General features: G+C 40.4%; 1 protein-coding gene across 1 annotated transcript in view; it reads right to left on the bottom strand.

Moving 5' to 3' along the window:
- Positions 1 to 19,140, bottom strand: part of TXNDC11 (thioredoxin domain containing 11) — a 99,336-nt gene that overhangs the window by 56,758 nt on the left and 23,438 nt on the right. Inside the window, exon 5 of the mRNA XM_065412763.1 lies at positions 12,315 to 12,408. Within this exon, the coding sequence (XP_065268835.1) occupies positions 12,315 to 12,408 (94 nt within the window). The remainder of the gene's footprint in view (positions 1 to 12,314; positions 12,409 to 19,140) is intronic.

Raw genomic sequence — 19,140 nt, 5'->3', positions numbered from 1 at the left:
CATTATTCACCTTAGTAAGACACTTATTAAACACTGTAAGAAAAAGCAGAAATTCAGCTATTAGCTTAGCTACTCTATAACTCAAATCGACAGCCGTAGAGCTAGAGTCACCCTGCAAAATGCACTTCCCTGAACCAGACAGACCCTTCTGTGTTCCCAGGGAATTCACACTATGAGGCATTGCTTTGGGAGCACAGCTTTACTTTTGGCCAGGATGAAGTTCCGCTAGCGGAAGCAACAAAGGCGAGGTAGTGAATCAGGTCTCTCCTTGCCAGTAGTAGCACCTTCTTTTATGAGAGTTCGAGCTGCATGTGGACTCTACCAGAAGGAAGGTTTACAGCTTTTTTCTGATACTTATTTTTTGTGATAAATTGGACAAATAAAATACATATATAACCATTCATTGTGCCATATACTTCCCCTTCAATGCTTCATTCCCATCAATGTAGTGGGAATTCTGTAAGTGTGGGTCAAGGAAACTATTCACCCACTGGATTGTACACATATCTCGTGATAAAAAACAAACAAACAGGTAGTGGAGCACAGACTTTTAGTTTGGATACAAATATGGCCAGATTAAGAACCTGACTTTAATGCAAGCAGTATTAGGGCCTATAAGTAAGGCTAAGATTTTGTCATGCATATTTTTAGTAAAAATCACAGACAGGTCATGAGCAATAAAGAAAAAATCATGGAAGCTCGTGACCTATCCATGACTTTTACTAAAAATATCCATGACAAAATGAGAAGCTGCAGGGTCCCCACACCGCCCCTGGGGGCCCAGCTGGGAGCTGTGGGGCACCCCCACCACCTGCAGCAGCCTGGGAGCTCTGGGGCACCCCGGCCGCCGGTGGTGGCTCCAAGCTCCAGGGCACCCCGGCCGGCCGTGACAGCTCCAAGTTCCAGAGCATCCCGGAGCACCCTCACCGCCCACAGCAGCTAGAAGCTCCTGGGGCACTCCCTCCCCTGTCGGCAGCAGCTGGGATCTCGGCGTCCCACAGTTCCCAGCCACCACGGGCAATGGGGGGACCCTGCAGCTCTCAGGCGCTGCGGGCTCAAGTCACGGAGGTCTCTGGAAGTCACGGATTCTGTGATTTCCGTGACAAAATTGTAGCCCTACCTATAGGTATATACACTGAAATTACAGATCACAGAAATTTACAGTGGAAGATTAAAGAAGAGAATGCTAAATAGTTTATATAATCAATTCTGTCTGACAAATAAGATTTTACAAGTAATGTCCATGACATTTCTAGTTTTTTATTAATGTTTTGACGCAATGTTTGGAACAAGCAAAGCAGCAATGTACAGCAGAACCCCTCTGTGACTTAAAGTCAGTCTCTCTCTCTCTCTCTCTCTCTCTCTCAAAAGTACAGAGATTTTTTTTATCCCTCCACTAATAGCCAAAAGAACAAACTCTCACCAAACTGAATTTAAAAAGTGTTCTTTACAGAGAAAGAAACAGTCAAGAACTGCAAGCAACTCCCCAACATCAACTTCTCCTAACAAATAAAAGAGCAATACATTACAGGCATTTCAAGATAGACAAAGATCAAATTTCACACAGTTAGCTACTTACAACAACAGCAAAACACATCTAAATTCTAGCCAGAATCAAGTGGCAGAAAGACAACAGAATTGGTATGCTTTCAGGAATGTAATACTGAACAGCAAGGTCTTGGTGCAAACAAACAACGCCATTACAGATACTGCTATCTTGTTCTCATCAATTATTCTGTATCTTTCAAAAAAAAATCCAATCACAGCCGTAATACATCAGTAAAGTCCAAAGTTAATCAGACAAACAACTGTATTTGTTAATCTCTTCAGCCTGCCTTTTGGGAAAAAGTGGATGTCAGATCATTTATTTCCAGAATGATTACTTGCCTGCCCACTTGTACACAAGGATTTTAAAACTACTACTGCAACGGAAAGTTGCCTCAAAATAAATGACTTTCAAGTAAAACCTACTGGGTAAGTCACTCAACCAATCTGTTCCTCAGTTTATTAATCTGTAAAATGAGTACAATGATATCTGCCTCCTCACAGGAATGTTGTTGGACTTAAATAATGTTTGTAGAGTACTTTTAGTCCTCAAATAAAATCTTAAGTACAAAGCATTGGGATTATTAATACATGCATTACATTCCTAAATAAAAGCTATTCAAAGAAACAAGCCATGAAAACTCTTATGTACATCAAAAACTAAGATCACCAAAATTCAAGATTTTTTTGCACGTATACAAAAATACTACCTCAAGGAAATACACCTTTTATAAGAAGGTATCTGTGTACTGAGACTGTGAAAACAAATCTCTCTTACAGTAACATGTTGTTTATAAGCAGCATTTTACATTATAATGTAAATGCAGTGAAAAGACACGAGGATATTTCCCCAATGTTCAACATTCAGTATTTGCTCATTACAAGTGAAATATGAAAGGAATAAAATAAAGCAATAGAGCAAACCTCAGTAGGCAGAATGTAACTAGAATAACCAACACAAATCTTAATTTATCAACCTTACAAGCATTGCATATTTAATCATCAGAACAGCCTTTTGCATTTTGGATTCTTACTGCAAAACAACAGGAAATAAAAATTGCTTATCAAGTAATTTTATATTAGCATTATTGTGCCATTCAGGAAAGTAGTTAAGCATGCAAATTAAACTTTAGACCCTCCTGTGCTGCTGGCATATTGGCCAATCCAGTTCCTGCATTGATTATGTGCGCTCGCTAATCGTGGTACGTCTTTCCAGATAATGCCAGCGCATTCAATATCCTTTTGTCACTGTACTTCTGCTTGAATTCTGTCAACTTCAAAAGTTTTCCCCTGTTTGAGGCCTTTGATGGCTGTTTTAATTTCACTGGGTGTTATTTATTGGTCCTTCTTCTATTTCTAACTTAACATAGGCATTCCTCTGGAACCTGTGCATGACTGCGGCTCTAGACAGTTTAATATGGAATGGAAATGTTTTTTCCTTCATCTGGCTTGTTCTTCATGTGTTTTCAACATCTGTCCATAAAAGTCCCTGATGGGCAATACCCGTGATAGTCTGGTTCTTCCTGAGAGGTCCTTCACTATTCTGTAGAGCTGTTTGAAGTCTCTCTCAGTGGTACATCTTGTGCCTCTGCAGACTTCTCCTGAACCCAGGCATTTCTATCTTGTCTGCTTCTCTTCTTTATTTTTGCGTCTTTTTCTCTACATCTTGCATCTGCCTGTGTCTTGCTCTGTCCTTTTTTGCCTTCAGAACTTTCTGCTTGTTAATTGCTGCCCGTGTTCCAGATGTAATCCATGCATCTTTCTTTTACCCCTTTTGGAGGCCCAGCTGTCTCGATTACTGTCTTCAAGTTTGACCTTTTGTCTTCCAGACTTTCCTGAGCCTGTAAAATAGTGTAACTGTTGCTAAAAGCAATCTGATCTGTATTTCTTTGTCCTTGAACTTTGCTTTTGCTGTAACACTCTTTTTGTCTGCCTTTATGATCTTTTTAAGTTTACACTGTAACGTGGCCACTAAAAGATAACGATCCAAGCCAACATCTGGGTAGGAACATTCCTCAAAGATGATGCTCACCCCTGAGATACACACATGGTCTATCTGGCTGACAGTTGCATTCTTTGGTGATCTCCATGTGAGCTTGTGAATCCTCTTATGCTGGAAGAGACTGTCTCCTATCTTTAGATGGTTTGTGCCACAGAGAATCAAAAGCTGTTTGCTATTATTAGCACGGCTGCCTTCCACTGCTGTGCCTATGATGTCATGCTTAGGCACATCATCCAAAATTTGCTGTACCTGCTCAAAGAACACATCAATTTCAGGGTCGCCTACTGAATTTGTTGGTGCATACACTTGGATTATTGTACACTCGATATGTCTTGTTTGCAGACGGGCTGTTATTCTGCCATTCACCGGTTCTCAAGACAGCAGGGTCTTCGCTGGAATGTTATCCTGCATAATTCCTACACTTCTTTTGTGCATTCCTTCTCCTGAGTATAAAATTGTAGCACCACCAGACAACATCTTGTCACTCCCTGCCCTTCTCATTGCACTGACACCAAGTATGTTCAGATGTGGGTTTTTTCATATTTTGTGTAACTTGTGCCAGCTTTCCCATACTACACAAAGTTCATACATTCCATGTGCCTACTCTTGTTACAAATACTCTTGTCAGCATTTGATGTCTCAAGATCTCTGCTTCCTTTCAGTTTTCACTGAGATCTTCGGTTTTGAGCTCCATCTGTACTTACCAACCTGAAGTTTTGGTTTAACTGAACTAGGGTTACCATACATCTGGATTTTTCCGGACATGTCCGGCTTTTTGGGCCTCAAATCCCCGTCCAGGAGGAAATCCCAAAAAGCCGGACATGTCCGGGAAAATAGGGAGGGAGGAAGGGGCCGGCGGTGCTCAGCTGGGGGCCGGAGTCGCTGGGGCCAGCGGTGCTCGGCCGGAGGCCAGGGGTGCGGGGCCGGGGGCCGGCGGTGCGTGGCCGGGGGCCAGGCGCCAGCGTTGCTCGGCCGGGGGCCGGCGTTGCTCAGCCGGGGGCCAGGCGCCATTTTTGCTCGGCCGGGGGCCGGCGTTGCTCAGCCGGGGGCCGGGCCGGGGGCGCTCGGCCGGAACCAGGGCCAGCGCCCCAGGGCCTGAGCCGAGCGGGAGACGCCGGGGCCAGAGCCTATTGGCCTGTGCCGGCCAGCCACCAAAGGGAGCCGCTCGGCCGGGGGGGGGCCGGACTGGGCCGCGCCCCGCCCCAGCCCCAGCTTACCTGCTGCCTCCCTGTTTCAGAAGCGGGGGGGGGGGGAGCAGGGGGCAAAGCGTTCAGGGGAGGGGGCAGAGTTGGGGCGGGGCCGTGGCCCCGTGGAGTGTCCTCCTTTTTTTAAATTAAAATATGGTAACCCTAACTGAATTGTTTCTGCTGCAGTAAGGTTTTACCTGCATGGGTCACAAATCCAGCTGCAGAATCCTCCTCTTTTATCCAGTGGGACCAGCAGTGTTGCTAACAGTGCAGAGCATTTGACTAGAGGTGTTGAAATGAATGGTTAAAGTTCAAATTAAGCACGTATTTAAATGTCTTGCTGAATCAAGAGTCTATATGATCATCCTAAATGTTGGATTGATGGGTGAAGGGTAGGGAACCTAAATTATGGTTCCTAATATCATTATCTGAGGGTTTTATTTTGAGTGAGCAGATATGAGCAAGTTCTGTTTGTTTTTTTAAGGACAAAACTTCAAAATCACATTTCTGTCTGAAAACTTTGTGCATTCTACAGCTAAAGGTAACAGCTAAGAGTACGATAACTAACAGAAGTGGGAAAAATATTTCTCTATTTTTCCAGTTTGTTTACTCCGTCCATCTAATAGTACTTTGTTTACAATTAGCATCATCCTTTCCCCTGATAAGTCAGTTTCTCCCTTATTGAAAATACTCAAGCATCCACAGGAGAGAAGAAAAATATTTATTAAAAACACGAAAGAATTTAAAAAAATCAGGATGTATTATTTAAAGGGTGTTCTATCAGAAAATGATGTTTTTGTCATTTAAAAAAAAATCAAGTTGACAGTGTCTTTAACCTTTGCATTAATATACAGTATATGCATACACATACACTTATATTTCTATATTTGCTGATTTATAGCACCTAGAGTATTAAACCGAAAAACAGATATAGAAAGCTGCACATTATCACCATGTATGTTTTCTAACCTGTTTCTACAGAATTCTATCCCTTTTCTCACCAGTACGTGAGGTGGCTGCTTTTGTTGTCATGGAGACAGAGAGATGTCTGCCTTTATTTATTTATAAATAGGAAACATATATAGCAGTTCAGTCATTATTCAACAAAATCCCACCCAGACTCTCTCACTTTTATCATCGTTTTTAAAGAAGCCTGAATCTTTTCATATAAAAAAGATGCAGATTTAAGTACCTTCTACAGAACCGCATCCCAGTGCACTAGAAACTACTGGAGGGCTTAGCAGAACACTTTAAGGATGAAAGGATGCTCATGTCTTTGGGGAGATAAAAAAGTAAATATTTAATTATAAGAATGAAAATAATATATTATTGCTTAACTATATATTTTGTCTGCCTTGTCTTTTAAATTGTAAGCTCTTCAGGCAAGGACTCTTTGTATTCTGCTTGTACAGTGCTTAGCACAATGGGCCCCCAACCTTTACACACTACAATAACACAAATAATAAGTAATAAAGAAATGGGTAATAAATAATAATGGTTTTAAACTTCTAAAAGTGTGTTCCATGGAAGATGTGAAAACACAAGTACTACTGATTTAACCCTTCTGAGGCCTGTAAATACTATGCCCAAGGTCAGTGACTTAGTTGTTGGTATTTTGTACTCTGCAAGTATTGGTTTGGCACTAACCATGGTCCTGCAGGGAGCTGTCTAATGCACATTTCCAACAAGAAAAAAGTCCTTGGATGAGAGCTGTATACTAGTGGGAAGCCACAGAAACACAGGGGTAAGTTATCAGATCCGGAGTAAATAAGCAGGGCTTAGAAATAGGCTCATGATGGCAGGCATTCTGCATTTTCTGCTCTTTTTCTTCTTAGAGCCAGGGGAAAGAATATCACACAATTTACAAGTAAGCTGCAAGATCATTGTTCATCTTCAACTGCTCTTGAATGCTTCCTGAAGGGACAAAAGGCAGGGCCGGCGCTTCCATTTAGGCAACCTAGGCGGTAGGCTAGGGCACCAGGATTTGGGGGGCGGCATTTTGCCACCCTTGGCGGCAATTCGGCGGCAGGGGGTCCTTCCGCGCTCCGGGTCTTCGGTGGCAATTCTGCGGCGGGTCCTTCACTCGCTCCGGGACCCGCCGCCGAAGTGCCCCAAAGACCAGGAGCGCGGAAGGACCCCCCCGCCGCAGAACTGCCGCCGACAACCGGGAGCGCGGAAGGACCCCCACCTAGGGTGCCAAAAACCCTGGCGCTGCTCCTGACAATAGGAACAAGGGAAAAGGGGGTTGGGGGGAAAAAAGAGATGAGATACACATATGCAGCACAGAAGAGAAAAAAAGAAGGGCACAAACTAAACAGAGAACAAAAGTTTAAGAAACTGACAGATCTTGAAATCAAAATAGCGGGTACTAGCACAAGAACGTAGCAACTGCACCTTGGCACAGCAGTTGCTAGAAACAACAGATTGCAGAAGGATACAGTGGAATTCACTGTCACTCAGGAATTGAAGAACCATGAGGATAACAAAAATACCAACAGATACCCACAGAGTTGTTGACAAAGCCAGTCAGTGTCACAGCACTAGTCAAATACAGGCAGACAGAATAACACTTTTTTTAAAAAATGGAAACAATAAAAATCTACTGAAAAATCTAAGAAATTCAGCACAAGTTCAAAAAAATAGCCATCCTAAAACTTTTGTACAAAGATAATTCTTCTCCTGTGGCACAAATGCAAAAATATTTTCTAACTAAAAAGGCAGATGAATTTCAACACACAAGTTCTCCAACAAGAATTCCCTACTCCACTCAGTATGGCTGACTGGATGAACAAGTAAGGACCTTCTGCAAGTTGGCCAAGATTTGCACTGCTTAAATTACATGAAATGCAACTTTTCATCCATATGCAAGCTTCTGATGGATTATTTCTCTGCAAATACAGCTGCCTCTGACATCTCTGGTTTCTGTTCATTGCCATAATATCACATAACAAAAAGTAACAATTCAAAATTCTTAACCATTTAAAATGTTTTGCAAACACTGACTGGCAAGGTTTCTCAAGCACTCATCTTTCCATCAGCATAACTTTTAACAACTTTTAAAAAAATTAATACTTGCCATTTTTGGCAAATATGCTGTTTTTTTTACTAAAGATCTATTTAACAAAATTAATTAAAAAAATATATTTATGAAATAGGTGAACAACTCTGCCTGCCAGGGATGCACCATTACTGGAGTCTTTTTTCCTGATAGTCACAGGACACCTAGTGCTAACATGTAGTGTCACAGAGTAATGTCACACAGTGAAATGCTGTATAATACAGAATAGAGTAGGAATTCATGATAGTAGATAGTTTCATTCAGCAGTAGACAATATGGGTAAAATGTTTTATGATGCAGAGTGATGCTTCTTTTGAAGCTGACAGCCCGAGGAGGCTATATTATATACCAGTTATCCTTTTTACAGCATTGCTGGCTTTTTGTTACTGGTTACTTAGCTTACAGTAACTTTTGTTCCTCAAGATGTGTTGTCCACACAATTCCACTCTTGGTGCATATGTGCCCCATGTGCATGAGATCAGATTCTTTTGGCCAGCAGAATCTGCTGGGGCCATGCCTGCATCTTAGGCATCATAGAGTTTAAGGCCAGAAGTGACCACCAGATCATCTAGTCTGACCTCTTGTCCTCGCCCACCCACTACCTGAAAGCATAAAGGGTGGAGTGAATCCAAACATCCCTCAGTTTCTTTACCAACAAAGAATCCTGGAGGAGTAGAACGCCAAAGGAGCAAGGAAGGAGGGCAGGTTGTGCAATCCATGTGGGCAACACATCTCAAAAAACCACAATTACTTCAGGGTATGCAACCGTTCTTTCTTCTTCAAGTGAGCGTCTAGCAATGTTGGTGACTAACAAGCAGTTGTCTGTTTGCTTGAAGATGGGTTGTAGGAGTCCTCCTCAAACAATGACAGCAGGACAGCCCTACCGAAACAGGGATCTGAACTGGAAGACTGTACCAAAGAATAGTGTCTTGTCAAGGTGTGGACTGAGCTCCACATATCTGGTCTGTTTGCTACTCAAAGGTTGGACTATACAGCCACAAGAACACATGTGATGCTGTGATATCATCATCACATACAATGGACAACCTGTAGTTGGTAGGAATATGAGTACTGAGGGGGGTATCAGGAGGGATGTTCCCAATGAGTCCTAGATCTTTTCCTGCTACCTCTTATGGAATTTCCCCTTCAGTCTCTTCCTGATTCTATTGTGCCACCCAAGGAGGGGGAGGTGAATGGAAGATGACTCCCTGATGTTTCTAGATGGGGATGAGGAGCAGTAAATGTCATCTAAGGGATGGGCCATTCTATCTGTGTCTTGTCTTGTCTCTGGGGGAGGGAGAGGTTGGTGTGATGAACTGATATACATGTCTGTATCAAACTGTGACTTTCCTTGACACCACCATTTTGAAGAACTTGCATTTGACTTGCATTTTGAGTGTGTAGCTGTGATTGCCTAGAGATTGCAAGGATAGACCAAGGCAACTTATTTTAATGCCAGTCACCTCCATGAAGTGACTAACACCAGAGGGGGTCACAATACTGGTTTAAGGGTCTAGGGCAGCTGGATTGCAGAGTCCTACATCCCAAGGGGCCACACAGGAGGTCTGCACCTGGAAGTGTGACTGGATACTGCCCAGATCCAACTGGCTTGGAGGCATGTGGTCCAAAGGTCAGGTCCAATTACAACAGACTGATGACTGTCCACTAGGGGTACAGAGGTGGTAGGTACCAAGGCACTTTGTACCAAAGCTGAAACCTATTGAAGAAAAGATTAGATTTTTCCCCCCAATGGGCAACATCTAACTATAACAATAAATTAACTAACAATCACATAAACAGTAAGATTACTAACTAACGTCAGTAGCACAGTGCACATAGAAAAAGGGGAACTCTTCAGGAGTTCAGTCTCACTGGCATGATCAATAAGAGAAACTGAGGGTCAGTAGGGCCCATTCCACCCTTATTGCCCTTGGGTGGGGATGCACAAGGACAGCTAGGGTACAGGCACAGCCTGAACAGACACTACTGGCCAAAAGAATCAGGATGCATGACACAAAATATCAAAGAGTTGAATCCATGTGGACAATTACATGAAGAAGAACTAAAAATTAGGAACGCTACAATTACACATTCAGAGAATGAAAAATATTCACAAAGTTCATTTTTCAGTTGAACAAAAATGTGATGTCACAACAAAGCAATTGTTCATAATTTACCTCATTAATGATCTGATCCTACAAGGTGCTAAGTACGCATATCCACTGACATCAATGCTTTGTATTTTCTAGAATCAGCTCCTTGAGTAGGATTTCATGCCATAGAGCAACACTCAGCTTTTTCCTCCTACATTGCTTTCCCATCATAATAAATACCTTATAGATTAAATCTTACTGTGATAGTATGTGTTAAAGATGGCAGCGTAAGTCTTCTGAACAATCTGAGAGTATAAGCACTTGTCTACATGTCACAGCAAAGCGCATTCGAGGAGTAATTTGTAAGGTGCTCTAATGTGCTGTGCTGTAGCAGCCCTTTATAGACCCAGCTAGTGCAAACTATAAGGTATCTAGTTTGCCTTAATGTATATGACAAAACACATAAGAGAGAGTTAACAAAACAATTACTCAACCAGCAAAAATAAGACATCCTGTCTTCCTCAGCATTTTAAAACACAAATTATCAATCTGCATAATTAAGGAAAATTAAAAACATAAAATAAGGATTGGGTCTCAAAGGACGACTAATTAATAATATATCAAACTCAAAGCTGGGACTACTCTGTTCTGCCAAGTTTTGCCACTGACTCACTTATCTTGGGCAAGCTACTCCATCTCTTTATGCCGCAGGTCCCCAACCTATGAAGTGGGGTCAATAATAATTACTAGTGTTGTGAGAATTAATATAATGTATGCAACAAACTGGATAAAAGAGGCTATAAAAGTTGTATTATTTAGTGTTTCCGCAACATTTGGCATGAAATTATCTAGATACCATGTTCATTACACCTAAAAAAATTATGACATTTACAGCTGCAAACATCAAAATAAATAATGTTATTTAAGATATTTTACACTGTATTTATTCTTGGCATACAAGCTCTTGTTTCAGAGATGAAGCATTTTAAATGCAGGAATGTTTTGTGTCCTTTTATCTGCAATGTACTCAGAATTAAGAAACTGATGGTTTAACTGGGGAGGCCAGGTCAGTGGTGTGTAAACCACTTTAGTTATGACATCATTGCTTCTGCTCCTAGGAAATGTGGCAAAAATGCTCAGCACTTAAAAAGCTACAACAGGAACACAATTACATTATAAAATAACCTTTCAAAATACATATAAATACATTATGCTTTATGTTTATGCACTGAAACATGAAACATTTTGGGGTTTAGTTCTCCTTTAATTTGGAAACTAGAATAAAATGTTCCAAAATACAGATATGTCCTTTGCTTAGATAGCCAACCTACCCCCATCAGCATGAATATCTATCTACTAGCCACTAAAACAGACATAAACCAAACCAATGAGCATCAGTCAGCAACAGAGCCCACTCTCAGAGTTTTACTTATCCCCCTTAAAAAAGAAAAGAAGAAAGATTTAGTTCTTCTTTATACATAACCTTTTGGGGGGGGGGGTGTCAAATTTCTTGATTTTAAGTGACCACTGTGGGAGGCGCATCTCCTTTTGTTAGCAGTTGTCTAACCTAAGCTCCATGTAAGAAGAACCTATCTTGGTTTTATCCCCAAGGAAGTAAATATTTCTTTGTTTAGCATCTTTCAGTGGAAAGGGTAACTTGAAGAGATTTACAAGATGTTTCCGAGACATTAAGTAATGTAAAATGAGGAAAAGTGAAAAAGCCAGAAGCTAAATTAAGTAAAGTGACAGGAAAGAGCTGAGGATGAGCCCCAGTGTCATGTCTTGCATTAGCAGACTTCTGACTCCAGTGTAAAACAAAACACATCTGAAAAATAGACTAACATACCATGGACTCCGCAAATCAGCAGTCTCAAATATATGTTTTTGAAGAGACTGCTCATGTGAGTAAAGCCACTCAAGCATAATTGTTTGCAGGATCAGATCCTAAAAAATGGAATGCACTCAATAATTTTACTGCTTAGACTTGTGATTTTGCTTCATTTTCATTTGGCTACAAAAATTATATTTACTTTTGAGTACTTCTGTACCCAAATAGTAGACAATGAAACGTGACATGAAACATGAACTGCAGTTCCTTCAATAAAGTGGAGAGACTTGGCAAATAAGACTTGTATACAAAATGAAGATCACATTTATTATGCTATGAAAATGTGACGAAGGATAAACACACTATGTATTTTATTTCACTCTGCCTGTCCACAAGATATATAAGATAAGAATTAATTAAATAAAAGGTGTTTTACTCCTTAATCCATTCATTGTCTATTAACAAAGGAATACGACTTAGTCGTCAGACCAATACTAAGAGCTGTAATTCTCAAATTACAAAATATTTCAGATGAGAACTGAAGTTCACATATGTAAACTATTTGCAAAGGTGCCTTAAATTCTTAAGATTAAGCTTTTACCTTTCTTTAATGAATGTAATGCTGATGTGAAGAACGTCAAATAACCAGGAGGCTGAGGTGAAGCATTGAACTCAAAATATCCTAGAACTCCAGGCTGCAAGAATAAGAATTAGAGTTAGCTAAGCTATTACAAAAGTACACATTTATGGGACACGTTAACTATAGTAAAAAACATAACAGATTAAACATTGATGGGTTGTTTTGGTTTTTTTTTTTTTAGAAAAAACAAACTAGCCATTTTACTCTGCAGGAAAAGTGGATCTTAAAAGGAGGGAGGAAAATCAGCCAATACTATAATTTGGAAAATGTGCACAAGACCAAATCTGTATATATGTAGAAACATTATAATTTCACAGTTACATATTTCCCATGTTAGTTGTTACATTATTCTCTAAGCAAATGGTAATAATTTAAAATAATTGCAGGAGTCAAGCTTCAGCACCACCATGTTGATGGAATACTTGATTTTCTACATAGCACCATACTGGGTTCTTTTGAAATTGAGATTTGGGATTTAATGTGTCATTGTACAATGAAGTCAACTGTAACCCTTTTTCAACGTAAAATACTTGGCTTTCTTTAAGTTTTTATTATACTGTGCATGATTCACATCTATATACGAAGCCTCTGCATGACTGCCAGTCTACATCACACTGGGAAGCTATCAGTCATATGAGATTCTTGCAAGACAAATCACTGAGAGACTGATTTCACAAAAACAAAGGGGAGAAACCCAGATCCTATTTGCATTTCCACAAAAAGAAAATATATTGTTTTGTTGGCCTGGGCAACCAGGTAATTTGAGATTTAAAGGATCTGTGATCTCTAGAAAGAGATACAAAATTTTTGTCCATCGAGACTGGGTTGAGGGTGGGGAGCATACTGGTCAAAATAGAAACTACAGATCCCATTCCCTTTGCTGGAGATATGAAGCTTAAATGATAGCCTAATAAAAATAGATTAAGAACAGGTGTGCAAGAAGTAAGCTCAGATTTCTCTGGTTTCTGCCATCCAAAATTAAAGATAAACCCTGAATTTTACTGAGATGGATTTACAATTATTTTAAAAAATTACTTAGGGATATTTTACATTAATGAGACTTGAACTGGTTTGTAGACTTTCAAGATGTGATAATAGTGTAGGAGTACAACAGTGATTCTTAGAACTTAGATACTTGAGTAGACAGATCAGAATGTAAGACAGCCTTCCTTGAACCATTTATATTTGCATTTGCAGATAAAAAGTAATTCATCACACACTCAACTTGCACTGATCAGGAGGCATTTTCCTTGAGCTGGAGCTCAGGTGTCGGACTCTTATTCACACTTCATTTTCTTGATATCTGCACTGCTATCTGGACAAAGAGCTACAAAATGGGTTTAAAAGCTACCTTTTAAAAATGAACACTAAATGCAACTTGTTAACATTAACGTGAAATACTGAATTTTATTTGTGGTAAGTGTGGATGGTTATCCTTTCACTGTTCCTTTCACTGTCCTATGATGAAAGAAGATTTCTCTGGATTCACTTTTCCTAGTGAAATAAATTTTAAGTGAAAAAGATCAGGTGTCACATTTCAAATTCTGCCTTAAAGTACAGCTGAAAATGAGTTCTGTAATCTCGTCCAAGTCCCAAATACACAGATGTTTGTCCAAATCACACATATTCTCTCTCTCTCTCACACACACACACACTCTCCCTCTCTCTCTCACACGCATACAACCCCACACTAGACAACTTGGCATGCCTGACAGTCTCTACTCAAATAAGGCCCATGACTGGAAAAGCAAACTGTGAAGAATTACAAAGGGGTCTCACAAAACTGGGTGACTGGGTAAGAAAATGGCAGATGAAATTCAATGTTGATAAATGCAAAGTAATGTACATTGGAAAACACAATCCCAATGACACATACAAAATGATGGGGTCTAAATTAGCTGTTACCACTCAACAAAGATCTTGGAGTCATTGTGGATAGTTTTCTGAAAACACCTGCTCAATGTGCAGCAGCATCCAAAAAGCTAACAATGTTAGGAACCATCAGGAAAGAGATAGATAATAAGACAGAAAATATCATAATGCCACTACATAAATTCATGGTACATGCACACCTTGAATACTGCTTGCAGTACTGGTTGCCCCATCTCAAAAAAGATATATTTTAAGAGCCCAGCCACATATTTCAACTTACTACAATATTGCCCACCATTGCTGGAACTATGAAATGTAAGCAGCTGAGAGAAGCATCCACTGCAAGAGAAGCAACCAGTGAGATACTTCGTAAGGTGGCTTTGATTTTCTTGTTTTTGCATGATAAATATGGATTATAAAATATAATCACAGTTTTACTAAAATATATTCTACCTTTATTTTCTACGTGAAGTTTGCGAACCTCCATAGCAACTGATTGTGAGATATTACCAACCAACTACATCCTCCATCAAGACAAGAATGGTTCTGGAAAAGTACCCAGAAGCTACAGATATTCAAAGGGGCACAAAGGAGGCTTCAAAACAAAATCTTAAACTAGCTTCCAGCCTTTTTCCAGTAGTTTGAGAAAGGAAGCTACCTAGAGATATAGCTGTATCTTTAAACAAAAGAAGTCACACTGCTCACACTTTGGGAAGAAAGATGAAGTCTGACATTCTTCTGAAGTGTGTAAAAGTTCTGGATCTCTGCCACTTCTGGGATTCAAGGACTACACACTCACTGATTCTGGGGAGAGTCAAATGAAGGGGGATACACAGCTCCTACTTAGAAGATACTGGGAAATGTTTTCTCTTAATTTTGCCTTATTTGTCTAGATTTGTTCTTCTGGGTTTTTTGAGAGGTTGAATTACCCCGGGCTCTCAGGTCTCTTTTTAGTGTGGTGTAAAATGGACACTTTTCTTTGGAACTCTCTTGATTTCTCTCTCTTCTGAAACTGGCTGGTTCTGAAAGTTCCCCTACTTCTGTGAATGAGGAAGAACTGGGGGATGAGGACTGTTTCAGGGCTTCTGGATTTTTTCCAATCTGGTTTTGTCCTGCTGCCTGGACTATTTTACATCCATCTGCCCCCAGTCTCATTGGGAGAAAGAAGCGTGTCTCCATGGTCTTGGTCTTTTCTCTTCAGCACTAGAGCAGTGACAGGATCTATACCTCTGTCTGATGAAGGATGCTTTCTTTCTCCCTTCTTGAGAAAGGGAGACAGAGTCATCAGGGATTACCTCACTTTTTCTGGCACAAGTAGAATCAAAAGATGTGTGTACACTTCGAGCTCCAGGGTCAGATTCCCATCTTGAGCGGACATACCCACACTAGCTCTGATTGAGCTAGCATGCTAAAAATAGAGGATAGCCACCGTGGCGCAAGGGGCTAGCTACCCCGAGTACTTACCATCCAAGATGCTAGGCAGGTACTCAGGGCTGCTAACCCCTCATACTGCCATAGCTACAGTCTATTTTTAGCACACTAGCATGATCAGAGCTAGTGTGAATATGTCCCTTGAGCTGTCCCAGGTCGAAGTGTAGACATATGCAAAGTCACTTAGCACCACTCTGGCTGAATTTATCCTTGTTCTTAAGGCCTGAAGTAAGAACCAGGGATAGGTGGCAGTATTAGGGGGATGGGAAGAGAGAGAGCAAGCACTGTTTTGTCCATTCAGATGGAAGCTCTTAAGCACCGTCCGGGAGCACTCTCAGGAGAAGAGTGGTGCACCTTAAGGAGAGGAGTATCAGGGCTAGCCGTGTCAGTCTGTATCCACAAAAACAACAAGGAGTCCGGTGGCACCTTAAAGACTAAGATTTATTTGGGCATATGCTTTCGTGGGTAAAAAAACCCACTTCTTCAGATGCATTGAGTGGAAAATTACAGATGCAGGCATTATTATACTGACACATGAAGAAAAGGGAGTTACCTTACAAGTGGAGAACCACTTGGAGAACCAGTCATGTGTCAGTGGGGTTTTTTACCTACGAAAGCTTATGCCCAAATAAATCTGTTAGTCTTTAAGGTGCCAGCGGACTCCTCGTTGTTCTTAAGGAGAGGAACACTTTAAAGGGGAAACTTATCTTTTGGGCCCAGAATCACCAATGATAAACACTATATGTCCTATATCAGCTAAGGCTCTTAAAAGTTAAGGAAGAAACTGTAGACTGGGGTGAGGTAGCTCCACAGAGATGAAGGCTGTCTACTTTCCTATGTGTACAGCCAGCTGAGTACTCCAGTGGGAACATCTCCCTGCTACTGACCTAGCCTGGCAGAAAGGAAAAGGAGGCAGAGTTCTGACTAATTCCTGAGGTGGATAGCTCAATTTTCCCTAGACAGAGACAAGCTACGATGGAGACTGTTCCCTTACCACTGCTCTCAAGCTGGGCACTGCTGTAGCAGAGGTGGGAGCCAGCTTCCTAAGCAGCTGGTGAAAAAATGACCCACTCAACTTGCACTGATCAGGAGGCATTTTCCAAGACCTGGAGCAAAACGGGGAGCTCCTTCCAGCTAGGTCTCCCTTAGATGTGGAGAGGGCAAGCGTGCTGTGTACCTTTGTGTCTTTTGTTTACTCTTCTTAGGCCAGTTAGGCCTCTCACCTGACACTATTGAAGGAAAAAGTCTGCTGCTTAAGCACCTCAGATGGAGGACGTTGCTCCTGAATAATCTGGTTAAACAGATGAAGAACTGAGTCAGAGATTAACATTTTGTTAAAATAACTGTTAGATGCCTCTAACTCAAAAAGCTCAGACAGTCTGGACCCAGAGCTTTCTTAGAAGCAGTAAATCTTACTCCTGAAGTAGTTTAAATCTTTTTTGGAAGGGGAGGGGGGTTGTCTAAGACCGCAAATACTATTCTGCGATTTTTCCTGCATCTCTCAAACAATTCCAATTCTGATCTCATACCATTTTTACAATGGTGTAAGTCCACTGCTGCCTTCAATAGAGTTCTATATTAGTGTTAGGGAGAGAAGAATCAGCACTTTTAAATCTAGAAAATGATACATTTTTCAACCAGGTATTTTATCACAGGGTTTGTGGCCCTCTTGTGGCATTAAGTATAGCTTTTCAGTCTATTAATATCTTTACTAATCTATTTTTGTTATACAGTACTGTGTCACTTTCCCATCGACTTGCTATTTTCATGTTAAATTTCATATAGGTCACAGGATTTGAAACATTCTACTCATCAATAATTCTAAGAAATAGAAACAGATAAATAAGATGTCAAAACGAAGTCAAATGTTGATCAAAACTCTCTACATCCTTTCCAAAATGTTCAGTCAAAAATGTTTTGTACATTTAATTTTGAAGAATATCACTTCTGATGCATTTTTTATCTGTGTAAATGAAGAGGAAGAAAAGGGACACTTGTAAATATGAATTGCTAATTCCCCCAAATATATCACTTCAGTCCTTTACAAAATGTGTCCCCTGCCACAAGAAGAAAAAATAAAAGTAGTCTGCTCAGAAATAGTTTAAATCTTTTTTTGGTCATCTAAGAAACCAAATAGTATTCTGAGATTTTCCTATGTCTCTCATAAACAAAGAATCCCAAAAATAAGATCAGTGAAATGACTAAAAGAATAATTCACAGCAAACTGTCTTTTCACAGACTTCTCCCCTGGTCCAAACACAGGAAATCACAATGTACACACTGTAGGGTTTTGTTCTATCTATAAAAAGCTGGAAATCAAAATGACTGCTGATCAGTCATGGTAAATATTTGGTTTCTTATTATTATAAGAAATTAACATTTTAGCATGTAAAAGATGAGGCTCAACATCAGAGGCTAGCCAAAAAAATAGTGCACTGTTGGAGAGGAAGTCCATAGAAATCTGCTTATGTTTCCTGTTCTCCAATCCAAAACACCTATGCCTCAGGACAGAGATTCTCCAACTTTTTCACAGAATGAACATCATCATAATTCAGAAATTATTTCAGCGACCACATCCTCTCCCATTCACAGCTGCACATTGTCCCTGGGCTTACACGGAAAAGCAATTTTAGAAAAATAATTATATATATTTTACTGCTTTTTAATGTGGCAAAATTTGAATCACACTGTCTGCTTTTGCTTTTAAACCCATCTTCCCCTAACTGATCTGTTCCTCTCTCACCCTCTGCTTTCCTGAACATTTCCGTGTGTTCTGGGTTTCCTCTCCACTGCAAATGCTGTCCTGCCATCGGGTCCTTTTCTCTCCCCACTACCTAAACTTATGGCACAGCTGCCCAATTCCCTTCTTCTCTACTCTTGCCGCTCCCTGGCAGCTTCAATCTCACTGGTGCTCTGATTGCTGGAGTTGGCTGATATTTCTCCCTCTTCCTCTTCTTTACCATAACAGTTGTCCTTAGTACCGGCAGGAGTCACGGGACAGCTGACATAGTGCTTGGAGAACATTCATTTAGCCATAAATGAGTGAGGGAAGGAAGACAAAGTAGACCTATTTTTTAGTCCCCTTTACACTGGAACCAACAAGGATTTGTTTTCTCTGTTATAAGAGACTGTCCTATAAAAACAGAATGTGAGAATGTGCCAGATGTAAAGTAAACATTGCTGATTTTGCAAGGACATAGAAGAGTTTTGAAAGTGGGAGAGAAAAGAGTCTGAATGTGCACTGAAAAAATAAATGATGTTTAACTGTTAAATGTTACTATTTTAAAAAGAATACTTTGTATTTCTATGGCTTCTGCCATTGGAGAATATCAAAGCACCTTACATATATTAATTAAATCCCAGAAGCCATAAGGAGGTAGGTAAAAATTACTATTCATTTCAAAATGACAGAATTGAGGAAAAGAGTTGCCCAGGGTCACACAGTAAATCCAGGGCAGAAACAGGAATAGAAGTCAGTAACTCC

The sequence above is a fragment of the Emys orbicularis genome, chromosome 10 (assembly GCF_028017835.1).
Source record: "Emys orbicularis isolate rEmyOrb1 chromosome 10, rEmyOrb1.hap1, whole genome shotgun sequence".
Taxonomy (NCBI): Eukaryota; Metazoa; Chordata; order Testudines; family Emydidae; genus Emys; species Emys orbicularis.
This window is presented reverse-complemented; position numbering and strand designations above follow the sequence as displayed.